Raw genomic sequence first — 14,777 nt, forward strand, 5'->3', positions numbered from 1 at the left:
TAATGTGGATAAAAGACGGGCAAATAAATGAATAGATGAAGTGGTTTCAATAGGTAATTTAGTTAAGTTTTAATTTCTAGGCAGAAATAAATGTTTTACTAAAATAATGCTGATATCAGAACCTATTTTCACAATAAATACAAATGTTCCTTATCTAATATAAATGTCTTTTCTTTAAAAAAAAAAGTAAATATCTTCCTGATGAGGAGGAAAGCAATGAAGAATTGATAATAATCTGAATAATGTACACATAAATGCACTTACAACCACTAATGAGACGAAGTGACAGATTCAAAAAAACTTTTTTTTTTATTAGAACAATACAGCAGATACAAAGGTCTATTGCAATCAAACACTCCCACCAGAAAGGAACATGTGCTTCAACAGACAATAGGCGCTCCCCCAAGAGAAATAAATTAATATAAACTAGATCAAATAAAAACAGAAAAATGAAGAAAACAAAAACAAAAAAAAAAAGTCAAGTCTGATGCAAAGACTCCAGAAGTAAAGGAAGCAGCCGTAGAAACTCTCAAACCTGAATCTGATAGGCGTCTATGATTTCCATTGTGCAGGTGTGAGATTTTGTCACCTTGTTTTATTCTCCAAGTGAAGTCCCTTAAAGCAATTCACTTAATCAGGTCTTTAGAGGAGACTTGTTCATTATTCTGTTGTTACTTTTAAGGTGAATGAGGCTTTTTTTAAAAACTCTCATCTCACATTTCTGGCTAAATTATACAAAATTAAAGTAAAAAAAAAAAAAAAAAATACAAATTAAAGCTTGCAATAATAATAATAATAATAATAATAATAATACCAATGACAGCAGTGGATAAATTAAAATACAATCCAATCAAAAAGAAAAAAAAAACAAACACGTTTCCAGACAAGAGTATTCTTGCTCTGTGAGGAGGTGAATCTTACCAAGTGTCACAGAGGACGAAGACTACAACGAACTGCATCTGTGCTGTAATAACACTGCAGTTTACCAGTATGTATACACGACTCTGGGGACTTGTTTATAAAAATATCTTAAAGTTATCCTTGGTTGGTGGCTTAAGGGCACGTCGTAGAAAAGAATAAACTCATATTGGAGATTGAAAATGGCTACAAATCAACATTTTTACATAGTTTTGATTTTAGATTTGGTTTGAAGCACAGACAGCGGTCTGATTGGAGATCAATAAATCAGCAAACACAAAAGTGGGGGGAAAAAAACAACAACAATAACAGAGTGGCGGACACTTCTGCCGTCTCCTCGGTTATATTTCAAGGTTTAAGAGTCTTGAAGTCGCTGTTTGTTTGATAAGATTCAGATGTTGTGCCTTTTTTTGTTTTCCTCCTCGCCTCTTCCCTCTCGTACGCGACGTCGTTTGAAGCGCCATTATTCTCTCCTGTCGATAAAACACTTCTTCATCCTCATCATCAATTGATTTATAATCTAACATATTTATTTTTTTCTTGCCATCATATTATAACATATTTTTTTTGTTTTTTTTTATATATATTTCATACAAATCTATAACCCAAAATTTAGAAATCTTATTTACATGGAAAAGGTTTTTTTTTTTTTTTTTCTTTTTTTTCTTTTAACAGTGACTATTAACCCCCCCTGCCCCCAGCTCCCAACCTCTCCCCCTGTTATCTGCATCATGGAAGAAGACATTTTCAACTCAATTCTTTTTCTCGTTTCATATTTGAATGTGTGAAACAGCATTCAGCAAAAAAACACAACAACACACTTTTTAAAGCCACAATTATGCTTTCTTTTCAAATGAAACCATGAAACTCTTGTCAGAACTCAACACAGAAGAAAATGTAGAATTACTGAAGGGAGGTTTTCAATGCCTCGCCCCCGCCCTCCCCCTCCAAAAAACAAACGGAGATACTTCCTGGGGAGAGCAGACTCTCAAAAATGTTTATAAAACACGCCATCTTGGATGTGGTTTTATAGTCAACTGAGCCAGAGGAGGTGGGGCTGGACAGACAGACAGACAGACAGAGGGACAGAAACAACAAAAACCCTCATCAATCTGTTGTAATAGTGCCCCCCCCGACCTTGGGAGGACACCGTGTATTACGCACACAGACACACACACAGAACAAGCCACTTCGGTCTTCAGTCTGGAGGGGGGAGAGCGAGTGTGTGTGCATGTCTTAGGTTTTATGTGTGTGTGTGTGTGTGTGTGTGTGTGTGTGTGTGTGTGTGTGTGTGTGTGTGTGTGTGTGTAATTCTGTGCATTTTATTAGTGCCTCCCCATCAGATGAGACAATGAGTGAGTCAGTGTGTGTGTGTGTGTGTGTGCGCGTTAGAGAGTGCCGTACTCGGTGCAGCCCGCTCCCGCCGTGTAGCGAAACTCCTGCAGGTTGGAGACCCCGTGGAAATGAACGAAAGCCCCCGCGACCACCAAGATGTGGAACAGCTGGTGGGAGTGGAACTGGGAGAGACGGACGGAGAGAGAGAGAGTAAATAAAATGTGTGCGAATGACATAAAGAGAGAAAAATGTAAAGAAGAAAGTCATCCTGTGAACATATATGAGGATAAAGCCTCTTACCCAGATGTCACATTTGCCGGGGAAGAACCTCTCGGGGATGCGAGCGGCGTAGAGACAGGCGCCGGTGATGTAGAGCGTCGCCATGAGCAGCAGCCAGCCCATCTGACCCATGGTGGTGGCTTTGATCAGACCCTCGCTGATGACAAAGTGAAGGGTGGGAACCACGCCGCTCAGACCCAGACCCACAAACACTCCTACACACAGAGAGAGGGGGGGGACAGATTGAGAATACTTAAACCTGAAAATAATGTGTTATTTTCGTAAGCGAGCTATTAATTCCATTATTAAAAGTTGCCTATTTACACACTCCATACAGCATGATGTTCATTCTGTAAATTATTTTATGGTTTAGAGAAGTTTTTACAGCGTGGATGTCTTGTGATTGACAAAGTCAAACTCTTAAAACTGTCAAACTAGGCAGTGCTGATCAAATATGAATCAATATTCTCTATATCTTTCACCTGAAAACTTTTCAGAAACATACTGAGTGTTTATCTGTGGTACAAAAAACATAAACTATTGATTAGAGGAGCTTTAAAGAACAAAAAAAGGTAGATATTAAAGTGCGTCACTATCTCACTCTACCTGCTCTCACTCCTCTGTACTGCGGCGTGGCGAAGAAGTCACACTGGGAGACGGTGATGGCGGATAATCCCAGTATGCACACCACTATCAGGTAGATGAAGCGGGGCTGAGGGGAGCAGTAGAAGGAGTAGTACAACCAGGGGACGAACGAGCCCATGATCAGGAAGGCGATCCCGCTGTAGTCCAACCTGGGAAATGCAGAGTGGATGATTATTTCAGGATTATTTATTTTCTTTAGCTTTAAAAAAAAAGGACATTTCTGTGAGTTTACAGCACATCGCGTCTTACTTGGAGAAGACTCTGGAGACGCCCTCAGAGTGGCAGTAGACTGTGTGGAAGAGCCAGGAGAAGGAGAGGCAGAGGATGGCTCCAAGGAAAAACATCCCGATCACCACCTTTTCCTGGACCGGAGCCACAAACGACATGTTGGGCCTGAACATGTACATCAGTCCCAGAAAGAGGAAAAACAAACAGCCTGTGGAGAGAGAGAGAGAGAGAGCAAATGAACGGAGATAGGAGGGGAGAGAGAGAGAATTAAATGTTAATCAAGCTCGCCCACACACGCTGCTGTCCCCCCCCTCACCGAATTAATCCGAATTAAATATGCCACCATGTATTCGGCTGTAACATCACCGCTGTTTAACAGTGTCTTGGTATCAAGAGTTCTCACTGCTACTACAACCTCTCAGGCGCAGTACCTCCGTTTAACCACAAGGTGGGAGCAGAGACTCACACAGCCGAGACACTTAACTGGCTGTTAATCAGTTACAGAAGGAAATAATGATACTTTAAAGCAAAGTTTGGTTCAAACACAAATCCAAACCAATTCTAAGGTACTCAACCAAAATCAAAAGTAATTCCCTGGAATTTGATGGATTTGAGGACTATTTTTTGTGTTCTCACACAAACATGCAGCTCAGCTCTTGACGTGGAACTGCTTATAAAAGCTAATGAGCCTGGTTGTGCTGGTTGCCAGTGTCACATTTTTACATCAGATTTTGTTATCAAACCCGTCTGGTTTTATGAAAATTGACAGAAGGATAAAACAAGTGAAGAGACGGTTTACAGAAATAGAAACAAAAAATAAAGTCCTGCTAACTTCTTTCATTATTTTTTAAGTGTCAGTTTCTCTTCCTAGATATTCCCAGTCCTGGCTGTAATGTGCTCTAATATGATCTGTTGTTTCAGTTTATAAACCAGCTTTCAACATTTTTCTGGAGTGAGGTTAGAGACGTTGTTAAACTTTAGGTTTATTTGAGTGGGTTAAGGTTAGGAGTGCACTGTTGTTTGGCTTATAGAGCGTCAGTGACAGGGTTCCCACGCTTTTAAATAAATCATTTTCCAGGCTAAAAAGATCGCTGCAAGTTTGTTTCACTTTGTGTCTGGTGTGAACAGCTCTCGACTGACACGGGAGACCAAATTAAAAAGGTGTTTTTCTGTTCAATTCAATTCAATTCAATTCAATTTTATTTGTATAGCGCCAATTCATAACAGAAGTTATCTCAGGACACTTTTCAAATAGAGCAGGTCTAGACCGAACTCTTTAACTGTTCTGCTTTGTGTCTGGTAAACATGCTTTCGAGTGTCATACCACACAGGTTATCCTACCAACGGTCGAGTTTCAAACACAATACACACCCAGGGTTAGGTAAACTGAGTGAGGGGCTAAAATACAATTATATTTATAATGTAGATAGATTATTTCCAGGATTTTTGGTCATTTAAATCAACTTCAAGGTGTTTCCATGACTGGAAAACTAGTCTCTAAATTTCCAGGTTTTCCAGGACACGTGGGAACCCTGTGTGTGTGTGTGTGTGTGTGTGTGTGTGTGTGTGTGTGTGTGTGTGTGTGTGTGTGTGTGTGTGTGTGTGTGTGTGTGTGTGTGTGTGTGCACTACCTAGCAGATGTGTCCAGATGTTTCCCGTCTCTGTGTGGATTCTGAAGATACTCTTGAAGCAGGCGCGGAACGAAGGCATTGGTGGCCTGTGGCCGTGAAGCAGGAAGTCGTTGTCCTTCAGCCAATCGGGGAGCACGTCGTGAGGTATGACGCGCCACCGGCCTTCCCACACCTGGTTGGTTAATTAAAAAAGGACACAAATAGAAACATCATATTCAAGTTTAGAGAAACAACCTGAAGGCTGGTGTGAACGCAAGATGAAAAATGATTCCTAATGGAATTAAATGTCCTTTAGGGGTTAGCAGTTGATTTGAGTTGTTTACTGAATGCAGTGTGTGTGTGTGTGTGTGTGTGTGTGTGTGTGTGTGTGTGTGTGTGTGTGTGTGTGTGTGTGTGTGTGTGTGTGTGTGTGTGTGTGTGTGTGTAAGAGTGGAGTACAGTATGTGATCACGAGTGTTTGTAGTGTAGGTGTCAGTGTCAAATGATCGGGGGCCAAGTGACGTAAATAAATAAACTGAAGCCTGATATGGCCGAACACCTCTAATGGAGAGAAGTGCAGAGAAAGAATCCTCTGACAGTTTCTCTCCAGTGATTAATTTCCCTAATCTACAACCTGCTGGTTGCAATTTCAGCAGACTCTCAGTGTGTGTGTGTGTGTGTGTGTGTGTGTGTGTGTGTGTGTGTGTGTGTGTGTGTGTGTGTGTGTGTGTGTGTGTGTGTGTGTTTTAATATTAGTCCAAGCTCGTGGACTCAGCTCATACGACTCCACATTCCAGCAGAGTCATCTTACCAGCAGACGCTCTAGCTCCTAATGCGGGCCAACTTGTTCATTTTCACTTCCAAATAATAAATAATAATGGCACATAGTTGATCAGGAAAATCCTTACAGGACAAAACCCGGCTTCTCAATTTTCAATTCGTTGTGAAATCCATCAAACCGCAAACATGTTCAGAGAGTTTCTGGGAAAGTAAGTGGCAGAAGAAGAACCCAATAACGCGCTCCACATGTGAACACTTTTCTTATCGCTAGGAAACTGGCTGATTTCTGTAAAGCCACTGTCATGTGTTTTGGACCTTTTCCAATTTGGCTCGTGTCCAGACTCATGAAGCATGTTCTGTATGAGAGATAAAAATGGTAAATCCCAGCATGTGAAGTTTGCTCGGGACACACCGAGCTCTGCTGTTTGTGTTTTTTATGGTTTTATTGGTTTCTTTAACTGTGTGGATTTATTGAGTGTTGTTGTTAAACCACCTCGGTAAAACAAACACGGCTCTCTGGGAGATTAACAAATTTAGTGGGTAAAGGTGCGGCGCTCGAAATATCATTTTAACATAACCTAATACACATGCACCTGTGTGTGTGTGTGTGTGTGTGTGTGTGTGTGTGTGTGTGTGTGTGTGTGTGTGTGTGTGTGTTCATTACCTTGTGTACAAACTCCTCCATCCTCTCCATGGCATGGTGAGCCTGCAGCAGTGGAGTCATTCCCATGAAACCTTCGTCCTTCTCATCCTCTTCCTCCTTCTCCTCTTCTTTTTCTCCTCTGTCATCCTCTTCTTTTATTCTTCTGTCCTTCTCGCACTCTGGGACGCTCTGAAAAGATGAGAAAACGGGGACATTGTTAGGACGGAAAGGGTTTTCAGAGGACTGGATGCTTTATGACACGTTGAAAAAAAAAAAAGATTTCAGCTTTATTGGATGAATGAAGGGAGGAGTGACTGGAGGACAGAAGGGGTGACCTTTAATTTGAACCTGCTGCAAGCACACAATACCCAACTTCAGAAATGTGTGTGACTTTATTGATCCCAGCTCTCACATGCAAATGAAATTCAACATGACAAGAGAACTTCCTTCTGGGTTCATCACTGATCATCTTGCATAACCTGCTGCTGACCAGTGACGTTCGACTATGTTCTTCACACCATCACTCTAAGGCACATTGTATATAGTCTATATTTTTATAGCTGCAAGATTAAAGCTAGTTTATGTTTGCCTGTGAACAATAAACTGGATAGGTTAATCATCATGTAACTTTTTTTTCTTAATTACAGCAAAGACACCGTCACTGTGACTGTGTGTGTTTATGTGTGTATGCTGCAAGGTGTAGGATTATTGAAGAACTATGCCTACGAGGTGTTGGCGTATCCGATATCCACCAATCTTTTTACGGTTTTCCTGATTAAAATAATTACAGAGAGGTTACAACAAATGTCTTACAGCAGTGGTTAAAAACCTTTTAGACTTGTGTCCTCCTCAAACAGATTAATATCTAGTTACGACCCCTTGTAAGAGGTTTAATAACCTACAAGTGACTTTCCCTTCTCGGATTGTGTCATTTAAAAGATATTTTGCAGCCTAATCACCAAAATAATCATTGTGTGTATTTTTTTAAATTATTTTCCATCATATTAATCCTCTCAAGACCCCTCAGATTTATCTCAGGGTGGTTCAGGCTACTGGCTTGGGAAGCATTGTCTTAAAGAGTCTATATAAACATGAACCAGTGAAGAGCAGAGGGAGTGTGCATACAAGTGAATTAATACTGATTACTACATTGATTGGGGTGAATTTGGGGTTCTTGTCTAACCGTGTTACACTTATAACAAGCAAAAATTAAAACCCAGAGTATATTTTAAGAAAACAAAGAGCTAAGTTTTGATTGAACAGATGTCGACACAGTCTGTCCTAATCTTCCATTTCTAAAAGGAAGATTAGGCAGACAGTGTGAATTCAATTTAACACAATAGCTGTCACAGCTGGGGAGCCAGGCAAGGAATTAATATGGCTAGTGCTTTGTGATAAACACACAGTCATTTATCATAAGTGACACACACACACACACACACACACACACACACACACACACACACACACACACACACACACACACACACACACACACACACACAGTTGAGTGCGCATGAACACACTAAAAACCGGTGATGATGTGAGTGGATTCAGGTGGACAAAATTGATAACACACAACAAAAGAGGTGTAAAAACAAAAATATGTATTTCTTTAATGCCAACACAGACACACAATCTTTTCCACAAACACACACACACACACACATTACACACACACGCCACTGCTGAAAGGAAATGATTAGAAACTATGCTTTCTGTTCTTTTTTATTTCTCCAGAGGAGGAGGAGGGGTAAGGAACAAAAGAGAGACAAGAGTGAGACAATTAGAAAAAAAAAGAAGCAAGACAGAGATAGACAACAGAACTGCAGAAAGAAAGAGATAGAGAGAGAGAAGTCCTGTTGTATATATAATGCATGACTAACCCATTTTTAAAAACCCACCAGCAAAACACACACTGACTGCACGGCCCCTGCTTCGTGAGTGTGTGTGTGTGTGTGTGTGTCGACCGTGATGTCTCTTACGTGGACATCTGCGTGTCTCATACAGTCAAAGTCTGTAAACAGTCAACACTTTCGGGTTCCCAAAGTCGGCCTTTGGCTTCTGGCTGTCTGTGTGTGCTCAATCATGCATGAGGCTGAATCTCAGTCTGCTGTGTACAGTAAGAGGAACACACACACACACACACACACACACACACACACACACACACACACACACACACACACACACACACACACACACACACACACACACACACACACACACACACACACACACACGGCGTGCAACTGTAAAACCACTTTCTCATAACTCGTCAGTTTCAAGATAAAGACGACACCTGACATCGAGAGTGTGTGTGTGTGTGTGTGTGTGTGTGTGTGTGTGTGTGTGTGTGTGTGTGTGTGTGTTTGTGAGTGTAAGCGTCAGTGATTGAGTATACTATGTGAGCAGAGGGTATCTGGGTGACTGCCAAGTAGTCACATGTGCTCTGCGTCTTTGTATGTGTGTGTGTGTGTCACAATAAAAGCCTCTCATGTGTGTCCATGCATGCATGTAATGTAGGTGTAAGCTAAATCCAGATGCTGCCGGTCTCGCTGTGGATCGTGTGGTTATTCTTGAGGGGTGTGAATATCTCTGCGTGTGTGTGCAAAGGGGGGGTACAACAGGGTGTCCTCTAAGTGTACTGAGTGTACTGCCATCATTGAATCTGTGTGCATATTACACACACCTTCACACCTTAACAGATGATACAGGGCTGAATGAAGCATGTGATACAGTCAGATACCCATCGTACACACAACACACACGCTGTTATTTTACACTATGCATACAGGTCATAGTGAATACTCTCAAGATACACTGGAATAGGGGACAGTGCAGTTAACAAACAGGGTACGAAGAAGAAAGCAACACAGATCGGAGGAGAGAGGTGGAGATGAATGGGAAGCATTTAGCCTACAACCTGTACATTAAAGTGATTTATGATCAGCCACCTCCTCACTACAAACCACCTCTTTACGGTTACTGCTACTGTACAGTCACACTCTGTTTTGTTTTTGTTCAGTCAGGCTTGTGAGAAAGAGAACGCATCTCAACGTCACTTGAAGGAATTTATCAGATTTTGCACAGCATCCTCTCGAGACACGTAAGGCTTTGCACAACTTTTTCTTTCATTTTTAAAAGCGTCCTTCAAAAAAGTATTCTACTTCTTAAACAAAGTTACCCGTTTAAAAATAGGATTAGTTGAAAATGCATTGTCACAGAGCTAAGAGCACAAAAAGCTGATGTTTTAAAGAACCATGGTTATCACAGGACAGCAACAACATCTACTGATTAAAAACTGTGACAACAGTTCTGCCACAGAGTGATTTCCTGCCTCGATCTGGTGAATATTGGTGTTAAATATGTGTGCTGTGTCAGTTAGTATTTGGCAGCCTTTGTTCCACATTAAATGCAGAGTGTTGCACTGTAAAGAGGAAGCTGTGGGACAGATATTTGGAGGAAAGAAATACTGAAAATGACCAGCTGCCAGTTTGAGAGAAGGAAAAGAAACTGCTTTTCTTCTGTACTAAACTCCAGCCGGACTGAAAGCCTTGAGGTTTAGCAGCAGGTGTTACAGTGTGTTTGGCTGTGAACTGCTCGGCTGAAGTTGCTGTCATCAGCTCTAATAACAACTACAGACACGAGGACTGTTGGAGGATAGTGGTTCTTGGAAACATGGGCTAATGTGCTTACATTCAGGATCCTCCTACACAACTTGGACAAATGCAGTATGTCGGCCACACGTGAACCAACCTGTCAACCAGTCTCCAACAAGTTATTATGGCGGAGTCGAATTTCGCTCTGTGTTAAAAGTGTGTGCGTGTTTGGTTGAGGATATGATCCCATCCCCCTGGGAAGCGTCCATCCTCGGCTCTGAGGGCTCACTATACAACAGCTCATCATGTATGACTAAAACAGGCAGGAGGTCAGCGCATCCCGGGCTGCTGGTCTGACACAGAGCCACAGTCACATGTGTTGGGTAATCATTATCTCAGTTGTTGTCATACTTCAGCGGAGCACTGTTCCCATTTTTCTAGGAAACATTTTTTTCTGGGAAACGCCTGAGGGAATCGGCTCCAGAAATGTAATTAAACAGATTTGATAACATGTTCAACCTGTTAAAGAGGAAGTCTGTTGGCAAAGTAAACATGTGGGTAGAGTTTGGAGAAATATTACTGAGTATATTCACTAAGACAACATTGTCTGTGTCTGCTTTAGGCTTATAAACTACCTAAATAGCCCACCCCATTCTCCTATCTCACATTGACCTCTGCACAATAAGGAGCAAACATGGAAAACAGAAATTGTACTGACAACTAGTTCTGCTACCACTGATTATTTTCCCAATTGTTTGGTCTATCAAATGTAAGGAAGTGGAAAAGGCCCATCAAAATGTCCCAAAACCCAAGCTGACTGATTTAAATTGCTCACTGAGAGTGAGTGTGTGTGATTGTGCGTGTATGGTCAGTTTAGTTACCCTCTTTGTCAGCGTGCATCTGATAAAGAGGGTAACTAGCCTTATCAGTGCGTTGCAGACACACTGTAAGTTTAGACCGCACGATTAGATGAAGCAGTCATTTTAATGAATCTGGGTTTATTTTTCCATTAAAAATGTTTATCTATAATCATCTTTAGGTGGCAATGTGGAGGTAGAGGAAGATTGAATGTTGTATTTTTCTTTAGTGGAATATGATGGTCAAACATGCTCATGATATAACAGCGGGAATTTACTAATTTACAATAAACAGGAGAATTTTTTCCAGTATTATAAAGTACATGTTTTGTATCTTTGTTTTTTAAACCTTTTGTAGGCTCTGTCAAATTATGTACATTACACAAAAATAAAAACCTAATTCATTTATATAAAAGTTAAAACAAAAACAAACATTAAAGTTGGGTATCTGCCCTACGGAAACCACAAACAAGGTAGGGTGTATAAAACTTTGGGACAGATGACGGATAAAGTTCCCAGGAAAATCTTACAGGATGAGGGTGTTTTCAGGACAAAGTCAACTATAACAACAAGCGCACGGAGGACTTCCAACACTTTTCATTTAAGCGTGAGCTAAGCAGCAAGTCTTGGACAATATACAGACATGAGAACAAGAGAGGGGTGAGGAAATCCCTCGAGACACCGGTCTGCTCAAGATTAAATGAGGCAGTGTTTCTTAAAAGCCCCTTAAGACCCATCTCTCTGTCTCACACACTTACACAAAAAAAAACATATACCCAAGCCCCCCCTCAGACTCATTAACCATTCTGTACGTAGACCTGGCTAATGACTTTCACCTAACTAATGGCTGTTTGCATGCACACACACACACACACACCTGAAACCCTGTGTGTATGTGTTAAGAAGAATCCTTCACTCCGATTTGTTCTGCTGAGCTCTGCAGTCAGCTAGCAGAAGATAAGTTTGAGTAGGAAGTGAAGAGGGAGGAGACACACTGGAGGAAGAATCTCAGTCTTCCAGAAAAACAAGGAACTTTAGACTGAATGTCAACAAAGTCACATGTTTGCAGTTTTGTTTGAGGGTGGGATCCAGGAAACAGCTGCCAGCCAACAAGAATACAGCTGCAAATCTGCAGACCAATGACAGCAGAGTCTGAACTTAGAACCGGCCAAAGAGGGAAGAGGCTCACCATTGTGCACCGTAACCCCTGCACAGCACAGATGGAGAGAGATTCGACATGTGACTCACACATGCACAATGCTCTCTTGGGACCAAAACAATGTGGAAAAGATGCCAAAAACCTAAAAAACAGACAGTATGTTCCAAACACACACACACACACACACACACACACACACACACACACACACACACACACACACACACACGCACGCACACATACATACACGCCCAACTCTAAAAAACAGACACTGTGCTCAGGCTGCCTGCCACAAGACAAACTGTTCTCTCTGTTGTTGCCCATGACCATGAGGAGGCCATGAAGGATCGGCATTAGCATGGCAACAAAGTAACACAGATTGCATATCAAACTGTTCACAGTAAGAGGGCTTAAATCATAAATCTTCATTGTTTAAAGCCACTTCAAAGTCGTTGTTTTTTTCTTGCATCACTGGATGGGAGAATGGATGTCAAACTGGGTATCACCTGCAGTGTGGGGAGATTTTAAAAGCTTGTGGAGCATGTGATCTGCTTTCTGAGGGTGTTACCACATACTACTTAATGACAATTATCTAGCAATTAAAATCCATGTAAACTCAACTATCCTTTACTGATTTCCTTTATTGCATCTTTAATATGTTAAAAGGAAGTCAACATTTTTGGGAAATACACTAAGACTGATACCAGTCTCATGTCTGTGTGGTAAATATAAGGCTACAACCAGCAGCTGGTTAGCTTAGTATACAGAGTGTTAACAGGAGGAAACAGATAGCTTGGTTCTGTCCAAAGGTAACAAAATCAATCTACCAGCACCGCTAAAACTCACTTATTGACACGTTATATCTGGTTTTTTTTAATACTGAAAAACCCTGTGTTGGACTAGAAGACAAAGTCCTGCACATAACCCCCATAAAAGGTCAAATTGTCCTTGTTACACTTTGTGTTACATGTTTTTTATGGAGTAAACAAATGCAGGGAGGTGGTAGATTTTGTTTTCTTTTGATAGAACCAGGCTAGATGTGCCCCCCTTTCCAGTATTTATGCAAAGCTAAGCTAACAGGAAGCTGGCAGTAGCCTTATATTTACCATACAGACACGAGAGTGGCATAAACATAAACCTCAAAAACAATAACAACAATTGTTTTCCATTTTGTTACTGAAAATTGAACAAACATACTGCCCTTTCCACTATAGCCCTTAAGCCCTTTCTCCCTACAGTGTCTGAGGGTTTAATGCAGTACGATCGCCAGAAAGCTGTGATAACGGAAGGGTTGTGATTGAGATGCCAGGTACAATAAGAGGAAGTGAAACTGGATGTCAAATCCACCTGAGGCTGGGCGTCAATGGATGAAAGCAAAACAAACCTTTGGCACAAAGAAAGGATGTGCAGAGGACTCAAAGTCCAAAATCTCAAGCATTGTTCACTATTTATTGGTATTTCCCTTGTTTTTTGTTGATGGTGGTTGAAGTGCGTGTTTGTGGGTTTAATAAAATTCCCCAAGTTGCATTTTTGGCTGATCTGATTGTACAGTATGTGCTGCGTCTGTGCTGTATCTGTTGTTTGAGTTTTGTGTGAAAAAAAAACACAGAAGTCTATTCATTCTCTAGACGAAATAAGATTATCAGACTTTATTGCATTCTTTAGCTCTCTGCAGGATCTTTTCTCCACTGTCCTGAAAATCTAATTTTCGTTAGTTGCATCAGCACAAACTTTCAATTGAAACAGACTCACCTAACAGCTAACGCCATCCAAAACCCCTCCAAGTCTTAATTTCCTAAATTGAATTAAACAAATCTGTAAAACACCCTTAATTGAACTTTAACAACACTGAAAGTTTGTCAATTACGGATTACCAATGCAACCAGATATAAACTAAAAAACTACAGTGTTAGCTTTAGAGGCATCATTATGACACGTTTTAACTGTAATGGTCAGTTTAAAACAAATCTTTCCACCAAATTCTCCTTTCAGATATTATACACTAAAGTAATGGGCTGAGATTGTTGGCAGGTAAACAGCTATTGTTTAAAAAAATTCTTGTCTGCAACTGTGGGGTGTGATCAGGAAGACACACAAATACCAGAATCTCATGGGGAAGTTCAAAAAGGTTGGAAAAACAGGAAACTAGAAAAATTACTGACCAAAAAACATTCCTGAAAAAAGAAATAAAATAAAATGTATAGACCAAAAAAATATATATGGGTCAACCTGCCAAACAGACGAAACACAGAGGAAGCACAATCAACCTGATGGCAAACAGGATGTGTGATACTAACACACTCCACTCACTTTACCACACACTCATAAAAACACAATTCGAGACACACGCAAACACCTACCATAAACGCTGAAAAATTCAAAGGGCAGCCTGTGGGGTGTTAAAGACAGCCTGCCCTCGCTGGTTGGGGCCCCTAGCGTCCTCTCAGATATCCGTGTTGTGTTACAGTAGGAATAAAAGGGCGCACACAAGCAGACACAATACACACACGAACACTATTGTGTTTCAGCTCAAAGGCTCTATGCTGATTGCCTTTAACACTGAGAAACAGACCGGCAGCTTTGCCTGCATATACACACACAACATGCTGTCTAAACTGGAACACAAGTGATGCCACTGAGGGAGAGCGTCTGGCATATTTGTTTGATCAGTTCAATAGGTTGCACATTTTTTGGTAATGTGTTTGCTTTCCTTCCAGGAAG

At 41.0% G+C, this 14,777-nt stretch overlaps 1 protein-coding gene across 1 annotated transcript in view; it reads right to left on the reverse strand.

Annotated features, from left to right (window-relative positions):
• Positions 1 to 290: 290 nt before the first annotated feature.
• adipor2 (adiponectin receptor 2) overlaps positions 291 to 14,777 on the reverse strand; it is a 29,740-nt gene continuing 15,253 nt past the window's right edge. Inside the window, exons 4-9 of the mRNA XM_051393016.1 lie at positions 6,460 to 6,627; positions 5,037 to 5,208; positions 3,427 to 3,613; positions 3,139 to 3,326; positions 2,554 to 2,747; positions 291 to 2,435 (exon numbers count right to left, since the gene is read on the reverse strand). Coding sequence (XP_051248976.1) covers positions 2,307 to 2,435; positions 2,554 to 2,747; positions 3,139 to 3,326; positions 3,427 to 3,613; positions 5,037 to 5,208; positions 6,460 to 6,627 — 1,038 coding nt within the window. The 3' untranslated portion in view covers positions 291 to 2,306. The remainder of the gene's footprint in view (positions 2,436 to 2,553; positions 2,748 to 3,138; positions 3,327 to 3,426; positions 3,614 to 5,036; positions 5,209 to 6,459; positions 6,628 to 14,777) is intronic.

The sequence above is a fragment of the Dicentrarchus labrax genome, unplaced genomic scaffold (assembly GCF_905237075.1).
Source record: "Dicentrarchus labrax unplaced genomic scaffold, dlabrax2021, whole genome shotgun sequence".
In the NCBI taxonomy this organism is placed as follows: Eukaryota; Metazoa; Chordata; class Actinopteri; family Moronidae; genus Dicentrarchus; species Dicentrarchus labrax.